The sequence below is a fragment of the Suncus etruscus genome, chromosome 16 (assembly GCF_024139225.1).
Source record: "Suncus etruscus isolate mSunEtr1 chromosome 16, mSunEtr1.pri.cur, whole genome shotgun sequence".
NCBI classification, from domain to species: Eukaryota; Metazoa; Chordata; class Mammalia; order Eulipotyphla; family Soricidae; genus Suncus; species Suncus etruscus.
In genome coordinates this window covers 43,985,781-44,005,906 of record NC_064863.1, presented here as the reverse complement: position 1 = coordinate 44,005,906, position 20,126 = coordinate 43,985,781, and the positions used below count along the sequence as shown (strand labels likewise).

Sequence of the window (20,126 nt, the reverse complement as noted above, 5' to 3'; positions counted from 1 at the left end):
GCATCTCTTTAAGGGGTGGCACTGAGTCAGCCAGCCTTAGCTCCAGTGCCTTGTTTTCTCTGCCCTCTCCTGTATGGGCCTCATGCCTCTTATCCTCACTATGTCCTATCCCAGGGGGCTGGCTTAGCTCTTCCCAATGCCAGAGGAGTAGATGGACAGAGACAGGCAATATAATGTTTGTGCTGTTGTTTGTTTGTTTGTTTTGTTTTGTCTCCTACCCTCATTCCTTGCCCAGGAACATCAAGAATGAGAAAGTCTAGCCTGAACCCAATCATGGCCCCTGTCAAGCTCACACTCCTGGGTGCTTGCTAACATGGTGCCCATCTCTGGCCTGTTCATGCCTGTCCTTTCCTAGACTCACTTCTATTTCACTAGCAATGAGTGTCTCTTTTCTGAGATCTCTCAACCCCTGGCTCAGGCCTCCAATTCTGATCCTGAAGCCTGGCTATTTCTCTGTATTAATAACAGCCACCTCTGGAGGCTATAACCTTCATGACCTTGTCTCTCTTTCTGCCTGAGGTCTGTCCTTCAGGCCACACCTCTTTCTGTGTTGTTCCTATACCCTAGAGGCTATTCCTACACCTAGGGTTGCACTGCCTGAATCTTGAAATTTTAGAGTCTGTGAGCACCTGAGAAATTGGAGACCTGGTAAGTGAGACTCAGAGGTATGAACACAGCCAAAGTCACATAACTATAGCTGGCAGGCCCAGAGCTGCCCCACGAGATTTTTAAACTGGAAAACCTTTGCGAGTCAGCTCTGCCCTTCACTGCTTAGAAGTCATGAAAATTTGTTCCAAAATCTGTTCCAGCATCATCAATGAAAAGAAAGATACATGGTGATTCTAGCTCTTTGGATCTTAGTTAATCTAGATTTAAAGACTTTTACAGTCATTTAAAAAATTATGCAACAGGAAAGAGCACTTGGAAGGCTAGATATGTAAGTAGTTCAGTGGTAGAGTGCCTTCTTACAATTGTGAGGTCCTGGTTTTCATCCCCAGCACTGCACATATACACCAAATATCTCCTTTAATTGGCATTTGCTGAGAGAATCTGCAATTCTCCAAGAGGCAACCAGGTTATCAAGACATTGTCTGGGTCTTACAACTTCTCAGAGGCCTTTTAGGCAAGACAAGTCCATAGTGAAGACAGACATGGCACTCCAAAAGCTCTGCTTCCCAGTAGAAAGATGCCTTGTGGCTCCTACAAGGACAAAGATTTCAAAGTCTGGTTTGAGACTTGCCCACCTACTTGGACCTAATAGGCCTTTTATAAAGAGAAAACAAGCAGGGAGTATTTGTGACTTGCAAGTAAAGAAGTCTGCCATTTCCAATTGGGATTGAGTCACATGCTTGCAGGACCAGTAAGGACTCTGGGGAAAATACGTTCTGAATAGCAGCAGTCAGTGTCCCCCAAAACAGGAATATTTGGATAGATTTGAAGAGCAGTAGGAGGTTAGCAATAGTGAGGGCATAAGTAACAGGTCCAGAGGACACAGAGTACTGGAGGACCTTATGTTTTAATAAAACAAACAGTCATTTGGTCAACTTCTCTAGCCTATTTTAGGGACCTAGCCTAAATGCCTAGGAGTTGAGCCTGATGGTTCAGTGCTTGGGCCCAGGGATGCTGTGGACCTTAAGGGCTCAGAATCCAACTTCAGGCCTCATGCATTCCACCCCTCTTTGCTCTCCTCTTGAAGTGTTATTTGGGAAAAGTCACTCTAAATATCCTGTGGGGAGTAGATGGGAGGAGGAAATTTCTTTTGAGATAGTAGAATACTTTAGGCATCATAGATGGTGCCTAAGAGGGTGGTAGGGTGGGAAGAGAAGTGACAAGAAGTAGGATTTTGGACATCTAATGCTGACTTGTCTTTGGAGCATACCAAGAAAGAAGGTACCAGAGAACACTCAAGTTTTTGGCCTGCCCAACAGGATGTAAGGATGTAAGGTGCCAGTTAATAAAAATAGAAGAGCTAAGGGAAAAACTGGTTTGGCAGGAAAGATGAGGGTATTTGGATACATAAATTTGGAAATACCCATTAGCATGGACCTGAAGACAGGATAAGCAATTTGATCTATGAGACTGGAAGGAAAAGCTCTGGGCTGGAGGCCAGCCCATGGGAGGGGAGAAAGTCAGGAACCCTCAGGCTGGATCCTTTTCCAATTTTGCTCATCGAGCAGGGACTGGCTCTCCCTGCTTCTTACCTCTACCACTTTATCCATACTGTGCGGGTAGGTTTGACCATCATCAGACAGCTGAAAGGATTTAAGAAGACCCAGTATAAATAAATCCACCAATAGCGTCTGTCCTCTCCCCAACTTCCTTTCAGACTGCCATACACAATCGGAAGCTCCAGATCCACATGCCCAAGGGCATGCCAGCCTGGGGGTTAGGGAGGCGGGGGGGGGGGGTGGGCACTCCCATTCTACAGACAGTGGGATTATATTATGGGAGCTTTTTTAAAATTTTTTTTATTTTCTTAATAAATGTTTTACTTGAATCACCATGTGATATACAATTACAAAATTGTTCATGACTGAATTTCAGTCAGATGATTTCCCAGCACCCATTCCTTCACTAGTGCAGGTTTTCCACCACCAATGTCTCCAGTTTCTATCCCACCTAGTGTGCCTCTATGGCAAACGTTTTTCTCCTCTCCCTCTCTCTTTCTTCTCTCTCTCTCTCTTCCATTCTCTCTCTCTCTTCCCTCTCTCTTTCTCTTCTCTTTCCTTTAGACACTGTTATTGCTGAAGGGATTTCATGCATATTACTTTACCTCCTTTCAGCACCCTGTCCAGAGTGATCTATTGTCATAACTATACTCATAACTATACTATAGTCATTGTCATAACTATACTCTACCCCCTCTTTGGGTTTTTTTGTGTATTTTTTCTACCCCCTCTTTGGAACAAGATTCCTTCCATGGACTAGTCCCCTAAGCCCTCATCTATATTGTCTTTGGGTATTATTATCACACTCTTTTATTTTTTAATATTTCACAAAGAAGTGTGATTATTCTATGTTGATTCCTCTCTCATGGGAGCTTTTGAGGACTGTCAGCGTATGGCTAAGATGGAAAGAACTAGGAGGACTGATGAAGGACAAATAATAGCTGGCTTTTACAAAACCAAGGAGATCAGATATCAAGATGCCTTGGCAGTGGGAGTTGGTCCTGAAGATGAACTGGATACCAAGTACAGTGACCAAGACCCACCCTCCACAATACCCAGCCACCTGGACTAAACTTCCAAGAGCCTGCCCCCAGTTGCCTTACCCAAGTACATAGGAAACCCTGTTGGTTCCTCTCAACCATCTCCCAGCCTGGCCCTTGGTGTCTTCAATTGGTGTCAGGCTCAGCCGAGATGCTAACGCCTGAGTCTTGCAAAGCACTGGGAGACTTGCATCTCTCCTGTGTCACTCTGTCTTGACCCTCTTTGCCAGAAAAAATGAATCCATTCACTAGGGTTGAAGGTCACCCCTTCCAATTTAGTAATATGGGTCAGCGAGTATCTAGTCCAGGAGGTAGAGAGACTAATCATTAAAAAATTCAGTCTTGGGGCTGGAGAGATGGCATAGAGGTAAGGCGTTTGCCTTTCATGCAGAAGGATGATGGTTTGAATCCCGGCATCCCATATGGTCCCCTGAGCCTGCTAGGAGTGATTTCTGAGCGTAGAGCCAGGAGTAACCCCTAAGTGCTGCTGGGTGTGACCCCCCTCAAAAAAATTCAGTCTCAGGGCCAGAGCAATAGCACAGCAGGTATAGCAATTGCCTTGCATGCAGCCAAACCAGGTTTGATCCCCAGAATCCCATATGGTTCCCTGAGCCTTCTAGAAGTGATATCTGAGCACTGATTGCTCACATCTGAGCACCACTGGATGTGACTCCCCCCAAAAAATTAAAAATAAATAAATAAGAAATTTAAAATTTTGTCTTAGTCTTCAAACTGAGTAAGAAACTCCATTATTGCCCCCCCCCCCAATTCTAATGTTCAGGGTCAGGGAAGCTACAAAAGGACTCAGAGCATGTAGTTGACCTCAGTTTGATTCTAATGTCCTCCCAGAACCTCCAGGAGTGATCACTGAGTACAGAGTGAGGAATAAACCCTGATACTGCCAGATGTGGCCCTACTCCTGCTCTCAAAAAGGCAACAAAAACTGCTGCTCAAAGTTGCTTTGTTAAACAGAGAATTGAGGCAAATAATGCAAGGGGAAACCCTTTTCTGCACAGCTCATCTAAGAATGCACAAAGCTGTTCACACAATCTCACACAGGGAGAGAGAACAAGAGGAAAGTGTTGCTTCCAGGTGGACTAGAAAACGGACCCAATCTAGAAATCAGGGCAGTTTTATTTCTGTGCTTTTTCCAGGGGTTGGAATTTTGTCATCCCTTAAGATAAATCTGGCCAACAGCTGTCTTTTGTTCGGCCCACACAATGGGCTTTTAAAAATAAAAACTATTGCCAACTTTTAAAAAATCAAGACTTCACATGAAAAGCTGGGTTTTGGTTTCCAAGCTGCACACTCCCCCCCACCGACTCTTTTCTGAAAGACAAGCTGGTCACAGCTGTTGTCCTTGAACCTGAATAGTGAGGCTCAGGCTCTGTGGGGACCCACCTGCCTCACCTCCCATCTTTCCTCACCTGACCTGCGCATACGTTTGCAGGACCTGGCTGAAACTGAAAAGAGCTGAGCCTGGGCAGTTTTAACGAAAGGCCCATTGCATGTTTACCACATTTACGAGAGAATGAACTGACTGAGGTCATGAGAAAGCCTGCAAGCTAGGTGGACTGTTGCAAGGAAATGGAGGCCGGTATTCTTTTTTTTTTTTTTTTTTTTTTGGTTTTTGGTTTTAGGGTCACACTTGGCAGCGCTCAGGGGCCACTCCTGGCTCTACGCTCAGAAATCACTCCTGGCAGGCTCAGGGGACCATATGGGATGCTGGGATTTGAACCACTGTCCTTCTGCATGCAAGGCAAATGCCTTACCTCCATACTATCTCTCCAGCCCTGAGGCTGGTATTCTTGTGGACAACTTTTAGTCAATGATGAGTAAGTTCATCAGAAGGGAAGTAGCTCCTTCTATCCAGGTTCAGAGAATAAAACACCCAAACTTTGGAATGATTTTTTTTTTCTGGTCTTCCACAACCTTCTCCAAACATGAGTAGACTCCCATGAGTGGAGAGATCGTGTACTTAGGAGTCTGTGCGAGAAAGAATTTTATTTTCTCTTTTTACTGTCTTCCCCACTTGCACACAAGGACAAAATTTTGACAACATCCCTAGTGTCAGTCTTCTTAGATGAAGAGTGATTTTTCTCTGCTCACTTTTTTTTTTTTTTTTATCTAGGGGCTCAAGATTCCCCTGGCAAAATGCTCTTCAAAGTTGGTCATTAAACAGATGGCATATCCAAGGTACAGGGTTTGAAAAGTTGAAAATGGTTGAAAAATGGCTCTCCATGTTCCCTGAGTTCATCCTTCAAGTTCAGGCCATCAACCATCACTGCCAAGAGTATTTCAGGCTCTGGAGAACTAAACTGGAGAATAAATCCTGTTTGCTTTGAACACAGCCCAGGGGTCCCTGAATGTTTGCAGATGGGACAGTTCTCATCAGTGCTTTCCCTCTACTCTCCTCTTCATGCTTGCAAACCAAGAGGCCCTGGTATTAGTCTCCACAAGATAATTAGTGAGTACAAACCACTATCTTCAGAGATCACCCTGAGATTCAGATTCAATCTATGCCAAGAAGCAAAGACTACTCAAGAATAATGTGCCTTAGCAGATCCCTTGGTATACAAAGGTTGTGAGTCTGAGTGTTTCATCTTGGTTCCAATCCCTTCCCAGCTGTGATAGAAAGGCCATTTGGCCACTTCACGAGGTTTGCTATTCCTGAACTCATGTCTTTGGAACCTTCCGGGTGTGAATCAATACAGGTTTTGTAGTGATTCTGTCTTGGGATTCAGATATTTGAAAACACTTCAGTTGTCCTCCCATGTGGCAGCAAAAGGAGATGTCACTTTCTTTCCATGAAATGAGCCATTTTCTCCTCCCTAACCTCCCTGCCCCCAGCAATCTGTGACTTGTGCCTTGGACGGTCATTTGTAGAAGTGGAAAATTCATTTCTTGCTCTGGCATGTGTTCAAGGGCATTGCTGCACCCCCAAAAGAAAATGTCTTTCCAGTCCAGCTCCTTCGTCCTCCTGTGCACTGCTGAACTAGTGCTGCTGGCAGTCCAGGGTAGGGTCTGCCTGTGTGTGTGTGTGTGTGTGTGTGTGTGTGTGTGTGTGTGTGTGTGTGTGTGTGTGTGTGCAACTCTTGTTTCTTTTTTCCATCACAGTATTGCTTTCTGTTTTTGAGTTTCTCACATCTACCATTTTACTTGGGAAAGGCAGGCCTGAGCAGGAAGGGCCTGTTGGGTCAAATTCATTGGTGTTTAGTGTTTATTACTGGTTCTGTATTCAGTAATAGCTCCTTGCAGGGCTCGGGGGACCAAATGGAATGCGGGGGATTGAACTTGGTTGACCATGTGCAAGGCAAGCACCCTACCTACTGTACTATCTCTCTGGCCTCTCTTGGCTAATTTTTTAAGTAGCACAATTCCAAGCTAAAATAATTTGTTTGGATTGTAAAACGATCTTACTGTTTTAAACAACAGTCTGAATACGACCTGTGAAGGAAACAAGGGAAGTGGTAGCTCGAGGTTAGTGGGATTTTAGAATTAAAGTTTTTTTTTGATCCTATTAAAAACTCTATCAAGAGACTCTAATAAGAAATATCATGTGGGGGGCGGAGTGATAGAACAGGAGTAGAGCATTTGTCTTGCTTGTAGCCGACCTGGGACGGACTGGGTTCCATCTCCAGCATCCCATATGGTCCCCAGAGCCTTCCAGGAGCGATTTCTTTTGTTTGTTTGTTTGTTTGTTTGTTTGTTTGTTTGTTTTTGCTTTGGGGGGCCACACCCGGTGACGCTCAGGGATTACTCCTGGCTCTAAACTCAGAAATCGCTCCTGGCTTGGGGGACCATATGGGACACAGGGATCAAAACGCGGTTCCTTCTAAGTTAGCGCATGCAAGCAAACACTTGCATCACGTTCCGACCCCCTAGGAGCGATTTCTGAGCGCAGAGCCAGGGTTAACCCTGAGCACCGCCGCTTGTGCCGCACCCAAAAGAAATATTATGTGTATCAATATGGACCTTTTCTTTGAAACTGCTACTAAGATTATTTCCAAACACATTTGAAGACTCCCCTATGGTGCAGAATTGGGGCCCCGACCCCTCCACCTTCAAACTCCTGTGGCTTTGAAGTTCCTTCTGATTAATTCGGTGACCGCTGCTGCCCTCTAGTTGTGTGGGTTGGCAGGAAATAAATCATTCTTTTAGCATGATCTCAGTAACAAAATATTAACACCACTTCTTAGCTCTGTCCGAGGGCCTTGCTCTCCGTAAGCCCATAAAGCATTTGCTTGTCTCTGCAAAAGAATTTGGAATGATCAATTTCTGTCTATGACTGTTCACCTCATCAATATTAAGTGTACTTAACGTTATTTGCTTCTCTCCTTCCTCTAATTGTGCCATTTCAGTTTGCCCTATAGATTCTAATAATAAATAATAATAATATTATTATTATAATATGTTAGAAAAATAATAAGTAATAAACATTAGAACTCTTGGGAGAGTTCCAGATAATAACACATATGTTTTGTACCTATCCAGTTGGATGAGCCAAATTTCATTCATTTCCATTATTTTACTTATAATCAATTAAATTGCTTCCAAAAATGCAATAAATGGTTATGTCACTGCTGTTTTGTAAACTTTTGTTGTGGTAAAAACTTAAAATAAAATTGACCATTTTAAAACATTTTGGATTATAAATTTAATCGCAATAATAATATTTCTATTGTTATGCAATCTTCATAGCTATCATAAATATGCATGTTTTATATTATTAATATTTTGTATAAGTATATTATTAAATATATATTATAAGTATACATGTATATCATTAATAGTTATATGTGTGTTATTAAAATGTATTATAAATGTATTATCAATTTACCTATACCCAAATACCTATACCTATACCACACATTCCTCTCTTTTTTTTAATTTTTTTATTTAAACATCTTGATTACATACATGATTGTGTTTGGGTTTCAGTCATGTAAAGAACACCACCCATCACCAGTGCAACATTCCCATCACCAATGTCCCAAGTCTCCCTCCTCCCCACCCAACCCCCGCCTGTACTCTAAACAGGCTCTCCATTTCCTTCATACATTCTCATTATTAGGAAAGTTCAAAATGTAGTTATTTCTCTAACTAAACTCATCACTCTTTGTGGTGAGCTTCCTGAGGTGAGCTGGAACTTCCAGCTCTTTTCTCTTTTGTGTCTAAAAATTATTATTGCAAGAATGTCTTTCATTTTTCTTAAAACCCATAGATGAGTGAGACCATTCTGCGTTTTTCTCTCTCTCTCTCTGACTTATTTCACTCAGCATAATAGATTCCGTGTACATCCATGTATAGGAAAATTTCATGACTTCATCTCTCCTGACAGCTGCATAATATTCCATTGTGTATATGTACCACAGTTTCTTTAGCCATTCGTCTGTTGAAGGGCATCTTGGTTGTTTCCAGAGTCTTGCTATGGTAAATAGTGCTGCAATGAATATAGGTGTAAGGAAGGGAGGGAGGAAGGAAGGGAGGAAGGGAGGGAGAGAGGGAGGAAGGAAGCGAGGAAGGGAGGGAGGGAGGGAGGAAGGAAGGGAGGAAGGGAGGGAGGGAAGGAAGGAAGGAAGGAAGGAAGGAAGGAAGGAAGGAAGGAAGGAAGGAAGGAAGGAAGGAAGGAAGGGAGGGAGAGAGGGAGGGAGGGAGGGAGAGAGGGAGAGAGGGAGGGAGGGAGGGAGGGAGAAAGGGAGGGAGGGAGGGAGAGAGGGAGGGAGGGAGGGAGGGAGGGAGGGAGGGAGAAAGGGAGGGAGGGAGGGAGGAAGGGAGGGAGGGAGGAAGGAAGGGAGAGAGGGAGGGAGGGAGGGAGGGCGAAAGGGAGGGAGGGAGGAAGGAAGGAAGGAAGGGAGGGAGGAAGGGAGGGAGGGGAGGAAGGAAGGAAGGGAGGGAGGAAGGGAGGGAGGGGAGGAAGGAAGGAAGGGAGGGAGGGGAGGAAGGAAGGAAGGAAGGAAGGAAGGAAGGAAGGAAGGAAGGAAGGAAGGAAGGAAGGAAGGAAGGAAGGAAGGAAGGAAGGAAGGGAGGGAGGGAGGGAGGGAGGAAGAGAGGGAGGAAGAGAGGGAGGGAGGGAGGGAAGAAGCAAGGAAGGAAGGAAGGAAGGAAGGAAGGAAGGAAGGAAGGAAGGAAGGAAGGAAGGAAGGAAGGAAGGAAGGAAGGAAGGAAGGAAATTTCCTGTTTTTACAAAATCTATGGACGCTTGTTTGGTTGTCTGTGACTGCATCCTCAACATAGTCCAATGAAATAAATCATTGCTATTTGACCAAAACCCTATCTATTAGGTGAAACAACTTTTCTAATGTCATATTAATGTGTATTTGTGGCAAAATATGGGTCTATACCAGATTAAACCTGGTCTCTTGATACTTAACATGTATAGGGAAGGAATAAGAACAATATGTTTCTTAAGACCATGGAAGGTTCTTTACTTACTCTCTTAATATAAAAATTAAAAAAAAAACAAAACCCTCTGGGCATTCTTAGAGCTAGCCCAGAGGAAATAAGTAGAAGCTACAAAGGGTGCCTCTAAAAATAATGATACTGCGTAAGTGCCAATGGCTTTACAGTGTGAATGATTTTATTTCCAAGAAGAGTCAAAGATGGCATTTGGAGGAGCTTCCTTAATTAAGTGCTTTGGGAGCAAAACCCAAAAGGAAGAGCTGCGAGTGTGACTCAGGGCTTTTGTGGTGAAAATATGTATCAACAAGAAGGAGTTACTGATTCCAAAAAGTTCACTAATCTTAAACCATAGTTTTATGGATACCATAACAGCTTTCATAAATTTGCTTCCCAAGGGCCAGTGTAGAAATTGCTTGAGGAGAAAGCATTAAGAGTCTTCTAAAAATCATTTTCTCAAGTCATTCATTCATTTGATCGAACCTAACATATAAAAAGATTAAGAGAGAAATACTCAAGTACCAGTTGTACCTATAAAGATCTATGAATACCCAGCTGAACAGTGAGCATTTCTGACCTCCCATTGGTCTTGTTACAGCTGTAAAGGTGCCTCCCACTATGGACTGACAAAGGACAGGAAGAGGCGCTCCCAAGATGGCTGTCCCGATGGCTGTGCAAGCCTCACAGCAACAGCACTGTCCCCAGAAGTTTCTGCAGCTGCCACCATCTCTTTAATGACGGATGAGCCTGGCCTAGACAACCCTGCCTATGTGTCCACAGTTGATGATGGTCAACCAACAACCAGCCCAACAGACTCGGGTCGCAGCATCAGAACTAAGGGTGAGTCAAATGGTTGTTTGTCTGGGAATGGACTCTGCCTTGGGATTGCCTCTGTGGAATATGCACCATGAAAAATTCTAGAAATATTCTTTTAACGATCAACAATTCTGGCAGTTTGGGTAGCAATTCAGTGCCCAATTCTCCAAAGTGAGATGAAGCCACAAGTACCTCAGGTCATTAAAAAGATGTATAATTTGACTTGGTGGAAGGGTTGAAAGCTAGATCCAATAATTCATCCCTCCCTCCATATCAGTACCTCCCAGCCATGCTGCTCCAGAAAAGAGATCTACAGTCCAGCCCAGAAAATGAGACACATGGAATTTCAAACATACCATACCTATTTCATTGTCAAAAACTTAGAAAAGACAGCTAGACAATTCCTATTATCCTACCACCTCAATGTAAATCACATTTCATGTTTTGTTGTATGTATCTTTACCAAATGTGCATAAAAGAGGATTTCTATGAATTTCTAGCTGCTTTCCTCTCTTTTCTCTTTCCCTTAGCCCGACCCTTTGAACGATCCACTATCAGAAGCAGATCTTTCAAAAAAATAAATCGAGCTTTCAGTGTTCTTCGAAGGACAAAGAGTGGAAGTGTAGTTGCCAACCCAGCTGACCAGGGTAGAGAACATTCTGAAAATACCACTGCCCCTGAAGGTAAATAAATTTCCCCACAAGGCTGGGGATGGGATGGGCTTCTAGAAAGTCTTCAGGTGTGCTGACAACCTGACCACCACCAACCTTCTATGCTACCTTCTTCCTTGAGGGCATAACTAAAGGCAGAACCTTGTTTGTCTTTTAAACAGTTTGAAGGAAAAGGTATTAGAATCCTTATTTTCAGGTGCTAGATTATAATTTGAATAGTGCTTCGAACATAGAAAATGTTATAGAAATTTCCCAATGACAGTTATGAATGATGTATGGTCTTGAGTATTTTCTATGCATAAACTCATTGTAACCCAATGATGGCACAATGAAGAAGGTCCTCTTGTTATTACCTCTGTTTTATACCTTAGGAAATGGATGCATAATTGCTTCTCTTGCTCTATTTACCACGCCAAACTGAGGGAAAAGATGTTACTATAGAATTCATGCAAAGGAAGTCACTGGATCTTAGATTCTATGTGTGTCTTCCCTAATATAAATAGAGTTTTTCTTTAATATATTATTTTATGTAAATACAAGCATACATCTTCCTTTTCATTTTATATGTATATATTAACAATAGTAATAACAAAAACTGATGAGGTTAGGTAACTAACCAAAGTCTCCCCTCATAGAAAATGTTAGAACTCCATTTAAACTGGAACACTAGCTCTAGAGAATGTTATCTGAAACCATCTGTCATCTCACCCTCTACTCCAGGGAGTGGAGGTAGAACACAAATTCCTGTCTTTAGCCTACCTTCAAAGAAGTCCCCATAAGCCATGTAAAACTATTGCTTGCTTACTCACCACCTCTCAACTCTCCTCTAACTTCTCTCACTTCAGTTCAGGCTTGTACAGACTCTCATACTCATCTCTGTGCCGCTCTCCAACCTATATTCCTTTTCACCTGTTAGCACCAGGAAGCGACAGTATAGACAGATACTTACATACAACTTACAACCAGCCCAATATCTTACATAAATTTAAATCTTATTTAGGATTCAAAACCCAATTTACAATGCCTCAGGCTGCTTCGGATTACTAAATAATTTTCATCCTTTTTGTATTATTCCTAGGTCATTGAATATTCATTATTGAGCTCATAGTTCATTAGGCATAGCAAACTCATAGAACTAGGCCTGTATGTTGATTTTCCCAGGATACTCAGAGCAAATATAGCATCAATAGCTACGGAAACATGTAAGCTATCCCCACCTGGGGAGACCCATTCCTGGGTCTCAGGAATCCCAAAAAACTTCAGGAGCCACTTCTTTCCAAACCCAGGAGCAGCATAGCTCTTATTTTATGGGATTCCTCCTGTGTTTTTCCACTTAAAGGATGAAAGAAGGCAGTTGGAACTGCTGGCTTATCTATTTGTAGGGCAAATCCTCTGTAGAATTGTCCTGACTATATAACCTTGGGTCACAGATAGTCTATTACAGGTAATAGGAGACAAGATCATCAGGAGCTCTGGGCACTAAGGGGTACCCATTGTTGTTCACCTCCAGTCATCATATTACCTCCCCTCTCCAAATTCAAATCCCTTACTTACAGTAAACAGTTGGGGTGAGGGTAAGTCAATAGCTTCCCACATTCAAGACAAGCATTTGACCCTGGAACTCTATTCCTGGCCCTGAGTACAGTCTGACACTGATGCTACAGTGCCATCTATAGAGGCAGATGTGTTGACCTGTGAAAGATTCCATGGAGAAGCAGAGTCTTAGATGAAGAGATAGAAGCATCAACCTGAGTGATCTGGGTTTGTTTTCAGCTCAAAACTGCATTTTTTGACAGACCAAGGACCTTCTCTTGATCGTGAATCAGGAACCTTTGACTTCCCTTCATTGACAAGTATATGGTGGGATGGACTGTGATTCTCTTCTGAAAATGCGGAGTCTTACAGAAAGAAATCTTCAAACAATCTGACAAAGAAAAAGAATAGATTTTGTGGCTGGAGAGATAGTACAGCAGTAGGGCTTTTGCCTTGCATGCGGCCAACCTGGGACAGACCTGGGTTTAATTCCTGGCATCCCATATGATTCCCCCGAGCCTGGGAGGAGCAATTTCTGAGTGCAAAGGTCAGGAGTAACTCCTAACTAACCACCTAACAACGTTCAGGTGTGGCCCAAACACCAAAAAAAAAAAAAAAATAGATTTGTCCTGTTTCAACTGACCATAAACAAGTGACAAAAATGCAATACATTTATCCATGCACTCATATTCACTTGATAATCAATAACTGACATCTGTGCAGAGATCTCTATGGAGGAGTCAGAAATTATCTTCAGGGATTTTATAATCCAATGGGAAATATAAAGAAGGAGAGCAAAGGCCCAGAGAGATAGCACAGCGGTGTTTGCCTTGCAAGCAGCTGATCCAGCACCAAAGGTGGTTGGTTCGAATCCTGGTGTCCCATATGGTCCCCGGTGCCTGCCAGGAGCTATTTCTGGGCAGACAGCCAGGAGTAACCCCTGAGCACTGCCAGGTATGGCCCAAAACCAAAAAAAAAAAAAAAAAAAAAAAAGGAGAACAAATAGCAATAGAGGGTTGAGATAAATGAGAAATAAAAAGAAAGAATATGAACATGAGATGCTCAGACCAATGCTTTCAACTCCTTTCAACAGATCACAACTCCTTTCTGACCTTGTTTCCTTCCTAGACTCCCTGTTCTACCAGTTGGTTGCCTAATCTTGTACCTCCTTTCCCCTCATTTATGCAGTTTCACCCAATGCACTCTTAGAATTTACTGCCTTAGAAGGATGATGGTAGATTTAAATTGAAAGCGATCATTTTAGCCAAGACTTTAAGGGAAAATATTCTAGAATAAAAATTCAGTGAGGAGTTGGAGAGATAGTATAATGGGTAGGGTGCTTGTATTACACACCGCCAACCTTAGTTTTATTCCCAGTAGCCCATATGGTCCCTTGAGCACTACCAGAGATAATTCCTGAGTTATAACCAGGAGTAACCCTGAGCATTGCTGAATGGAGCTTCAAAACTAAAACAAGCATTTTAGTGAGAGGAACTTACACTGACACCAGATAGAATAAACAAAAAACACCAGTGTAAGACAATGAATAGGTTAGTTTGACTTCTAACAAGGTTTGGTCAAAAGAAGAATGGCTCATTATCTAAAAGGGAAAAAAGAGAGAGAGAAAGAGAAAAGAGAGAAGAAAAATGTCTACCCCAAAAGTAGTCACAGGAGGAATCTGGGATACTGGTGGCTGGAAATGTGCACTGATGAAAGGTATAATACCTTTCAATCATGAGCATCTTTGTAACTGTGAAAAAATAAAACCCAACTGTATTATGAATAACTTGCAATCACAGTATTTAAATAAAGCTATTTTTATGAAAAAGAGAGAAGTGGCTAAAATAGTCGTTTTTAAATAGATGTTTTTAATAAACGCTGTCCTGGTTCATTTTAGTCTTCCCGAGGTTGCATCACCTCATTCCAGATGGTGAAATCACCAGCATCAAGATTAATCGAACGGATCCCAATGAGAGCCTGTCCATTCGACTGGTGGGAGGCAGTGAGACTCCCTTGGTCAATATCATCATCCAGCACATATATCGTGATGGAGTGATCGCCAGAGATGGCCGGCTTCTGCCAGGAGACATCATATTAAAGGTAGGAGCCACTGAGGGGCTTGTAAGAGGGGCTTTACAAAAATCATTTCAGAACAAATAATTGGATGGATGGATGGGTAAATAAAATACTCCAATAAATATGGAGTTATCACTTTCCAACATTATTATGTGCCAATGACTCTTCACATGGTAACTGAAATTCATAAAATTGGTCCTTATAACCAACTTGATAGATCTTGATACAATATAGAACCTTTAGCTGGCTTTTTTAGACCAAAGGGCAGCAAGACCTTCTTTTAACCTGAGCTTGATGGGCAGGAAGCCAGGCACCAACTAAAGTGGTGCCAACAGAGATTTAAGCTCACTTGTGCTAAGTCAATGGTGATGAGCCTTGTCTGTGCAAGAAAAAAAGCCCCATCTTCCCTTTCCATTCTTGAGAAGCTGAAGGAAGACCTTATTACACAGCTGCATTCTAAAATGTTTTTGGCCATTGGCTGCAAGTATAAGCCAGTGACATTCAAGAAGATTATTTCTCTTTGGTGGCATCTCTGTCCTTAAACATAGATAGTAGCATTGTTATGAAGTGGTTTTCTTCCAGCAACCAGCTACCACTGGGAATAAGAGCCTTTGACTGAGATTCCTAGCTAAAATAATGAAAACAAGACTATCCTGTAGATCAGGAATGAGGCACAAATAAGGAAGAGGAGAAAGAGAAGGAAGAAGAAGAGGAGGAGGAGGAGGAGGAGGAGGAGCAGGAAGAGCAGCAGGAGGAGAATGACCAGAATGATCTTACCTTGCACACATCTCACCTAGGTTCTATCTCCAGCATTCCATATTGTCCACCAAGGCTGCCAGGAGTAATTCCTGAGTGCAGAACCATAGTAACTGGTAACTATTGAGTACTGCCAGGTCTGGCAAGCAACAGAAGGGAGACTAAGACTTGATCAGTAAACCAAAGGACTGTCAGTGAGCCAACGTTGACTTGGTACCATGTTCAAAGTAGGCTTAAAAGTCGAGAATTCTGGGACGTTTGGACCCAACACAAGGTGACAGACAGAGTAAAGTGACTTTGCAGATTTGGGGTGAGTGGAACATGTGGGTCTGTAGCTCCCAGTTCTGAGGCACCTTTTCCCTACAGGTCAACGGGATGGATATCAGCAACGTCCGTCACAACTACGCGCTGCGCCTCTTGCGACAGCCATGCCAGGTCCTGCGGCTGACCGTGCTGCGCGAGCAGAAGTTCCGCAGCAGGAGCACCGGACAGGCTCTAGACACCTACACCCCACGGGAGGACAGTTTCCACGTAATCCTGCACAAAAGCAGCCCTGAGGAGCAGCTTGGTATAAAACTGGTGCGCAAGGTGGATGAGCCTGGGGTGTTCATTTTCAATGTGTTGGATGGAGGCATAGCAGGGCGCCATGGGCAACTGGAGGAGAATGACAGAGTGCTGGCCATCAACGGACATGACCTGCGGTTTGGCAGCCCGGAAAGTGCTGCTCATCTGATTCAGGTGGGTTTCATTTTTCTGCATGAGTGATCGTGTTTCTCATGCCTCTCCACCACATGCCACATGAGATTCCTTTCAAGGAGCCAGGTAAGAGCAATTACTCACACAAAGGCTGGGTCTTACGGTTGTGAATGTTTCTGGGTGTTTCCTGCCAATTCAGCCTGACTGTGGGTATTCCCTGTGGACTATGTGCTGCACAATCCATGTGCTACAGCCTTACTAGCTTCATATCACTCAAGGTTAACAGGGTTGTATCAGCCTTTTGCAGGGTTATATCACCCTGAGTACAAGTATATTCAGGCCCAAGGGTCAGTCTGAGACATTCTGGATACATCCAAGACTGCAGTTGTGATGATTCTCCTATCAAGCTGTTATGTACCCTCCAGGGATCCTGCCTGCAGAGACTAGTATAGGATTTGCTAAATTATCTCCTGCTTAAATCCAGGTCTTCAGAAAGTCCATGGAAACACAAATATGAACTTAAAAGAAGCCGCTTTAATTAGAAAGATATAGGGGCCAAAGCGGTGGCGCAAGTGGTAAGGCATCTGCCTTGCCCATGCTAGCCTAGTACAGACAGTGTCCTAGGGTCCCATATTGTCCCCCAAGCAAGGAGTGATTTCTGAGAGCATAGCCAGGAGTAAACCCTGAGTATCACCAGGTGTGGCACAAAAATCAAAATAAATAAATAAATAAATAAATAAGAAAGATATAATATTCATCATTAAGGGAGATGAAATTCTCAATGATCTGACATTGTCTTACAACAGACTGTATGTGAGAATCCTATATTCTATCCCATTCACTCATTCATTTTATTTCGTCAAAAATGTGTTCAGTCTCTCCTGTCTGCCTCACTCTGAGTGAAGAGCAGAAAGGATGATTTCTTATCATCTTCTATCTCAAAGAAGACTAAAATGTAATCATTTGGGATAGAATGTATTTTAAATAACTGCATCTGGTGTTACAGCGTTGTATTTGAGAAATTAAATAAGTGGTGCTATGCAAAAGAAAGTTTCACTTGAATGGACCTAGAAATTCTTCACTAAAAAGAAAACTCTTAAACTGGAGTTTTGAAATATCAGTAGATGTTCACTAAATTAATGAAGTAGAGAAGGCTATCCCAAGGGAATCCAACACAAACTGAATAAATATAGGTCTAGAGTGGTAGTACAGTATGTTGGGCATTTGTCTTGCATGAAATCAGCCTAGGTTCAATTCATCATCACATAAGATCCCTTGAGGCTCACTCACTGGTAGGTGTGATCCTGAGCTCAGAGCCAGTAATATGTGTTGAGCACTGCCAGCTATGGCCCAAAAAAGCAATGAAAAGCAGGAAAAAAAGAATTGTTTCTCTTCTGGAGTTGATGCCATTATTTCCCAGTTTATTAACCCTGCCCCCAACTATCTCCATGTGGGTGCCTAAAACATTTAATGTTTGAAATCAAATCTCATGATCTCCTCCTTGATAAGCCTGTTCTATTTTATTTTTCCCAGTATCTAGAAATGATAGTACTTGGATCAAAAAGACTCTCTCAATCTAAAATCCAAATATAAAATCTCCCTTTATACAGTTCAATCCCACTGCCTCCAAAGCAGCTATCTGTCAGGACTCTGGGCTAGCCCTTGAAGAAAAGAGATTCTTAATGCACCTTCTTGTTTCTGCATCAGTTCCCCTAACATTTCCTCTGCATACGTCAGAAGGTGAATCTCTTAATGTCACTTTCTTGTGCTCATCCGCCCTGACACTCCCCAAAATACTTGACTTAAAGTTACAAATCCTTACAATGGTCTTCAGAGTCAGATATAATCTTGTCTCTGTTTTCATTTCTCAAGCAGACAGAAGAATTTCTAGTATGTTCTCTCTCGTGGTTACCATGCTTTTTTACTCTTTTGCTATTTTCAGGAACTCTTTCAACTTGAACTCTGGATAGAGTCCTGCCTAAATATCTGCCTAAACCACTCCCACATTTGATTCAGACCCCTCTTCGAATGCTGCCTCCAGAGGGAACTTCCCACTAAATCTCTATTCTCAACTTTAGAGCTTCCAATCTGAATTTTTTTCTACCAACTAATTATTTTATTTCTACCTATTTATAATGGTATAGTGTACACTATTGTGGGTTAATTTTATTTTTGTTTTGCATGCTGGGGCTCCAGCTCAGAGATTCATGCATGTAAGGCATGAAATCTACCTTGATCCCTGACAAAGTATAGATCCCTGACAGATATAGGGTGCAATATTCTATATCAAAACTTAGAGAAGTTCCTAGAAATGTAAATATGCATAAGACAGAAATTTTGCATTTATTCCATCTTGTATAGATTTGTTTTTGAACTATTTATCAAATAATAAGAACCAAGTTCACTTTGACATGCTGTTTGTCCCTAGGATAGAATCTCCTTGAAGCTCCTTCCATATGACAAGGGGTATGCAGTTAAGTGGTGAATAAGTGTATCACAGTTCTTAGCCTTTCCAGAGTGTGGCATTTTTCCCTTCTCTCTCTCTCTCTCTCTCTCTCTCTCTCTCTCTCTCTCTCTCTCTCTCTCTCTCTCTCTCTCTCTCTCTCTTTTATAATTTATTTGCTTTATTTAAAGAACATGCATCACATAGTTGATATAGTTGACCATAATACATTTGTTTCCAGATAAGTGAGAGGAAGTTATTTAAAAAAAAAGAATGGAAAGAAAAAAATTAAAAGAAAAAGAAAGGGGGCCGGGAAGGTGGCGCTAGAGGTAAGGTGTCTGCCTTACAAGCGCTAGCATAGGACGGACCTCGGTTCGATCCCCCCGGCGTCCATATGGTCTCCCCAAGCCAGGGGCGATTTCTGAGCTCATAGCCAGGAGTAACCCCTGAGCGTCAAACGGGTGTGGCCCAAAAACCAAAAAAAAAGAAAAAAAAGAAAAAGAAAGAGAAGAAAGAAAATTTAAAAAAAGAAAAAAAAAGACAGTGACAAGCAAATCTATAAAAAGTATTGTATCTCCAATGAGGTTATTAAGATATTGGCAGAGGTTAAGCTCTTGTTGATTGCTGACCATTCTGTTATTTCATTTGTTTCTGAACATTAAGAGACCTCCACTACACATTGGCCTCTAAATTGTTGATGACAGCATCAAACAAATGAAGTTGTTCAGGAATTCAAAGCACTATTACTGCTGCCACAGTTTTTATGGGGTGTAAAGGTGCCCACAAAAAAAAAAAAAACCCTTATGAAATCGATCCAAATACTGGCATACCTGAAGTTTGGTGAGATTAGTGTCTCTGTAGAGAATCATAGAGGAGTGGTAAAGCAGGACCATAGGTAAAGCAGTGATTCTGGATAAAAGATGGAGCAGGCATGGTTTTGGGAGTACACAGGGGATGGCCCACACTATCCTCCCCAGATAGCTAGCTTTCAGCTGTGTGGCCAGTGTACCCCTGATTTTTCACGGCTTGGTTTACATCCCTTTCAAGAAAAGAGGGATTCTATGGAGCTGGCCCAGTATGAATATGGCAACCCTCCCTTATCTTTTTATCCGTTCAACCAAGGAAAGATAAAGCAGATGATGCTATGTCAGTGGGGGAAACCAAAAAATAATCTACCTTTATTAGCTTGTGGGAGAAAGAAATTCCCTTCACTTTCTCCATCATAAAAATCTACACTCTAATCAAGCTTCTTTTTTTCCTTTTTCTTTAACAGACTTTTGAAGCTGGCATTACACTGACTAACTCCCTGTAGAGTCAATCATAGTATATAAAATGTCAGCGAGAACTTGCCGTGTATAACTTCCCAATAGACCAAAGGAAAACTCCTCTACTTAGTTATTTCGAAAGGGTTTGCTTATAAGTAGTATTCTACTTTTATAAATTAATAGTAGAAGAGGAAAATTTTTCCCTGAGGAAGTCCATTCCTGAAAGGAAATCAAACCTTCCAGCAGGTCTTATTAAGTCTCTT

General features: G+C 42.3%; 1 protein-coding gene across 2 annotated transcripts in view; it reads left to right on the top strand.

Moving 5' to 3' along the window:
* LNX1 (ligand of numb-protein X 1) overlaps positions 1 to 20,126 on the top strand; it is a 108,514-nt gene that overhangs the window by 64,308 nt on the left and 24,080 nt on the right. For both annotated transcript variants that reach the window (XM_049790121.1, XM_049790122.1), the window contains exons 2-5: positions 10,206 to 10,447; positions 10,954 to 11,106; positions 14,525 to 14,727; positions 15,826 to 16,197. In XM_049790121.1, the coding sequence (XP_049646078.1) occupies positions 10,206 to 10,447; positions 10,954 to 11,106; positions 14,525 to 14,727; positions 15,826 to 16,197 (970 nt within the window). The remainder of the gene's footprint in view (positions 1 to 10,205; positions 10,448 to 10,953; positions 11,107 to 14,524; positions 14,728 to 15,825; positions 16,198 to 20,126) is intronic.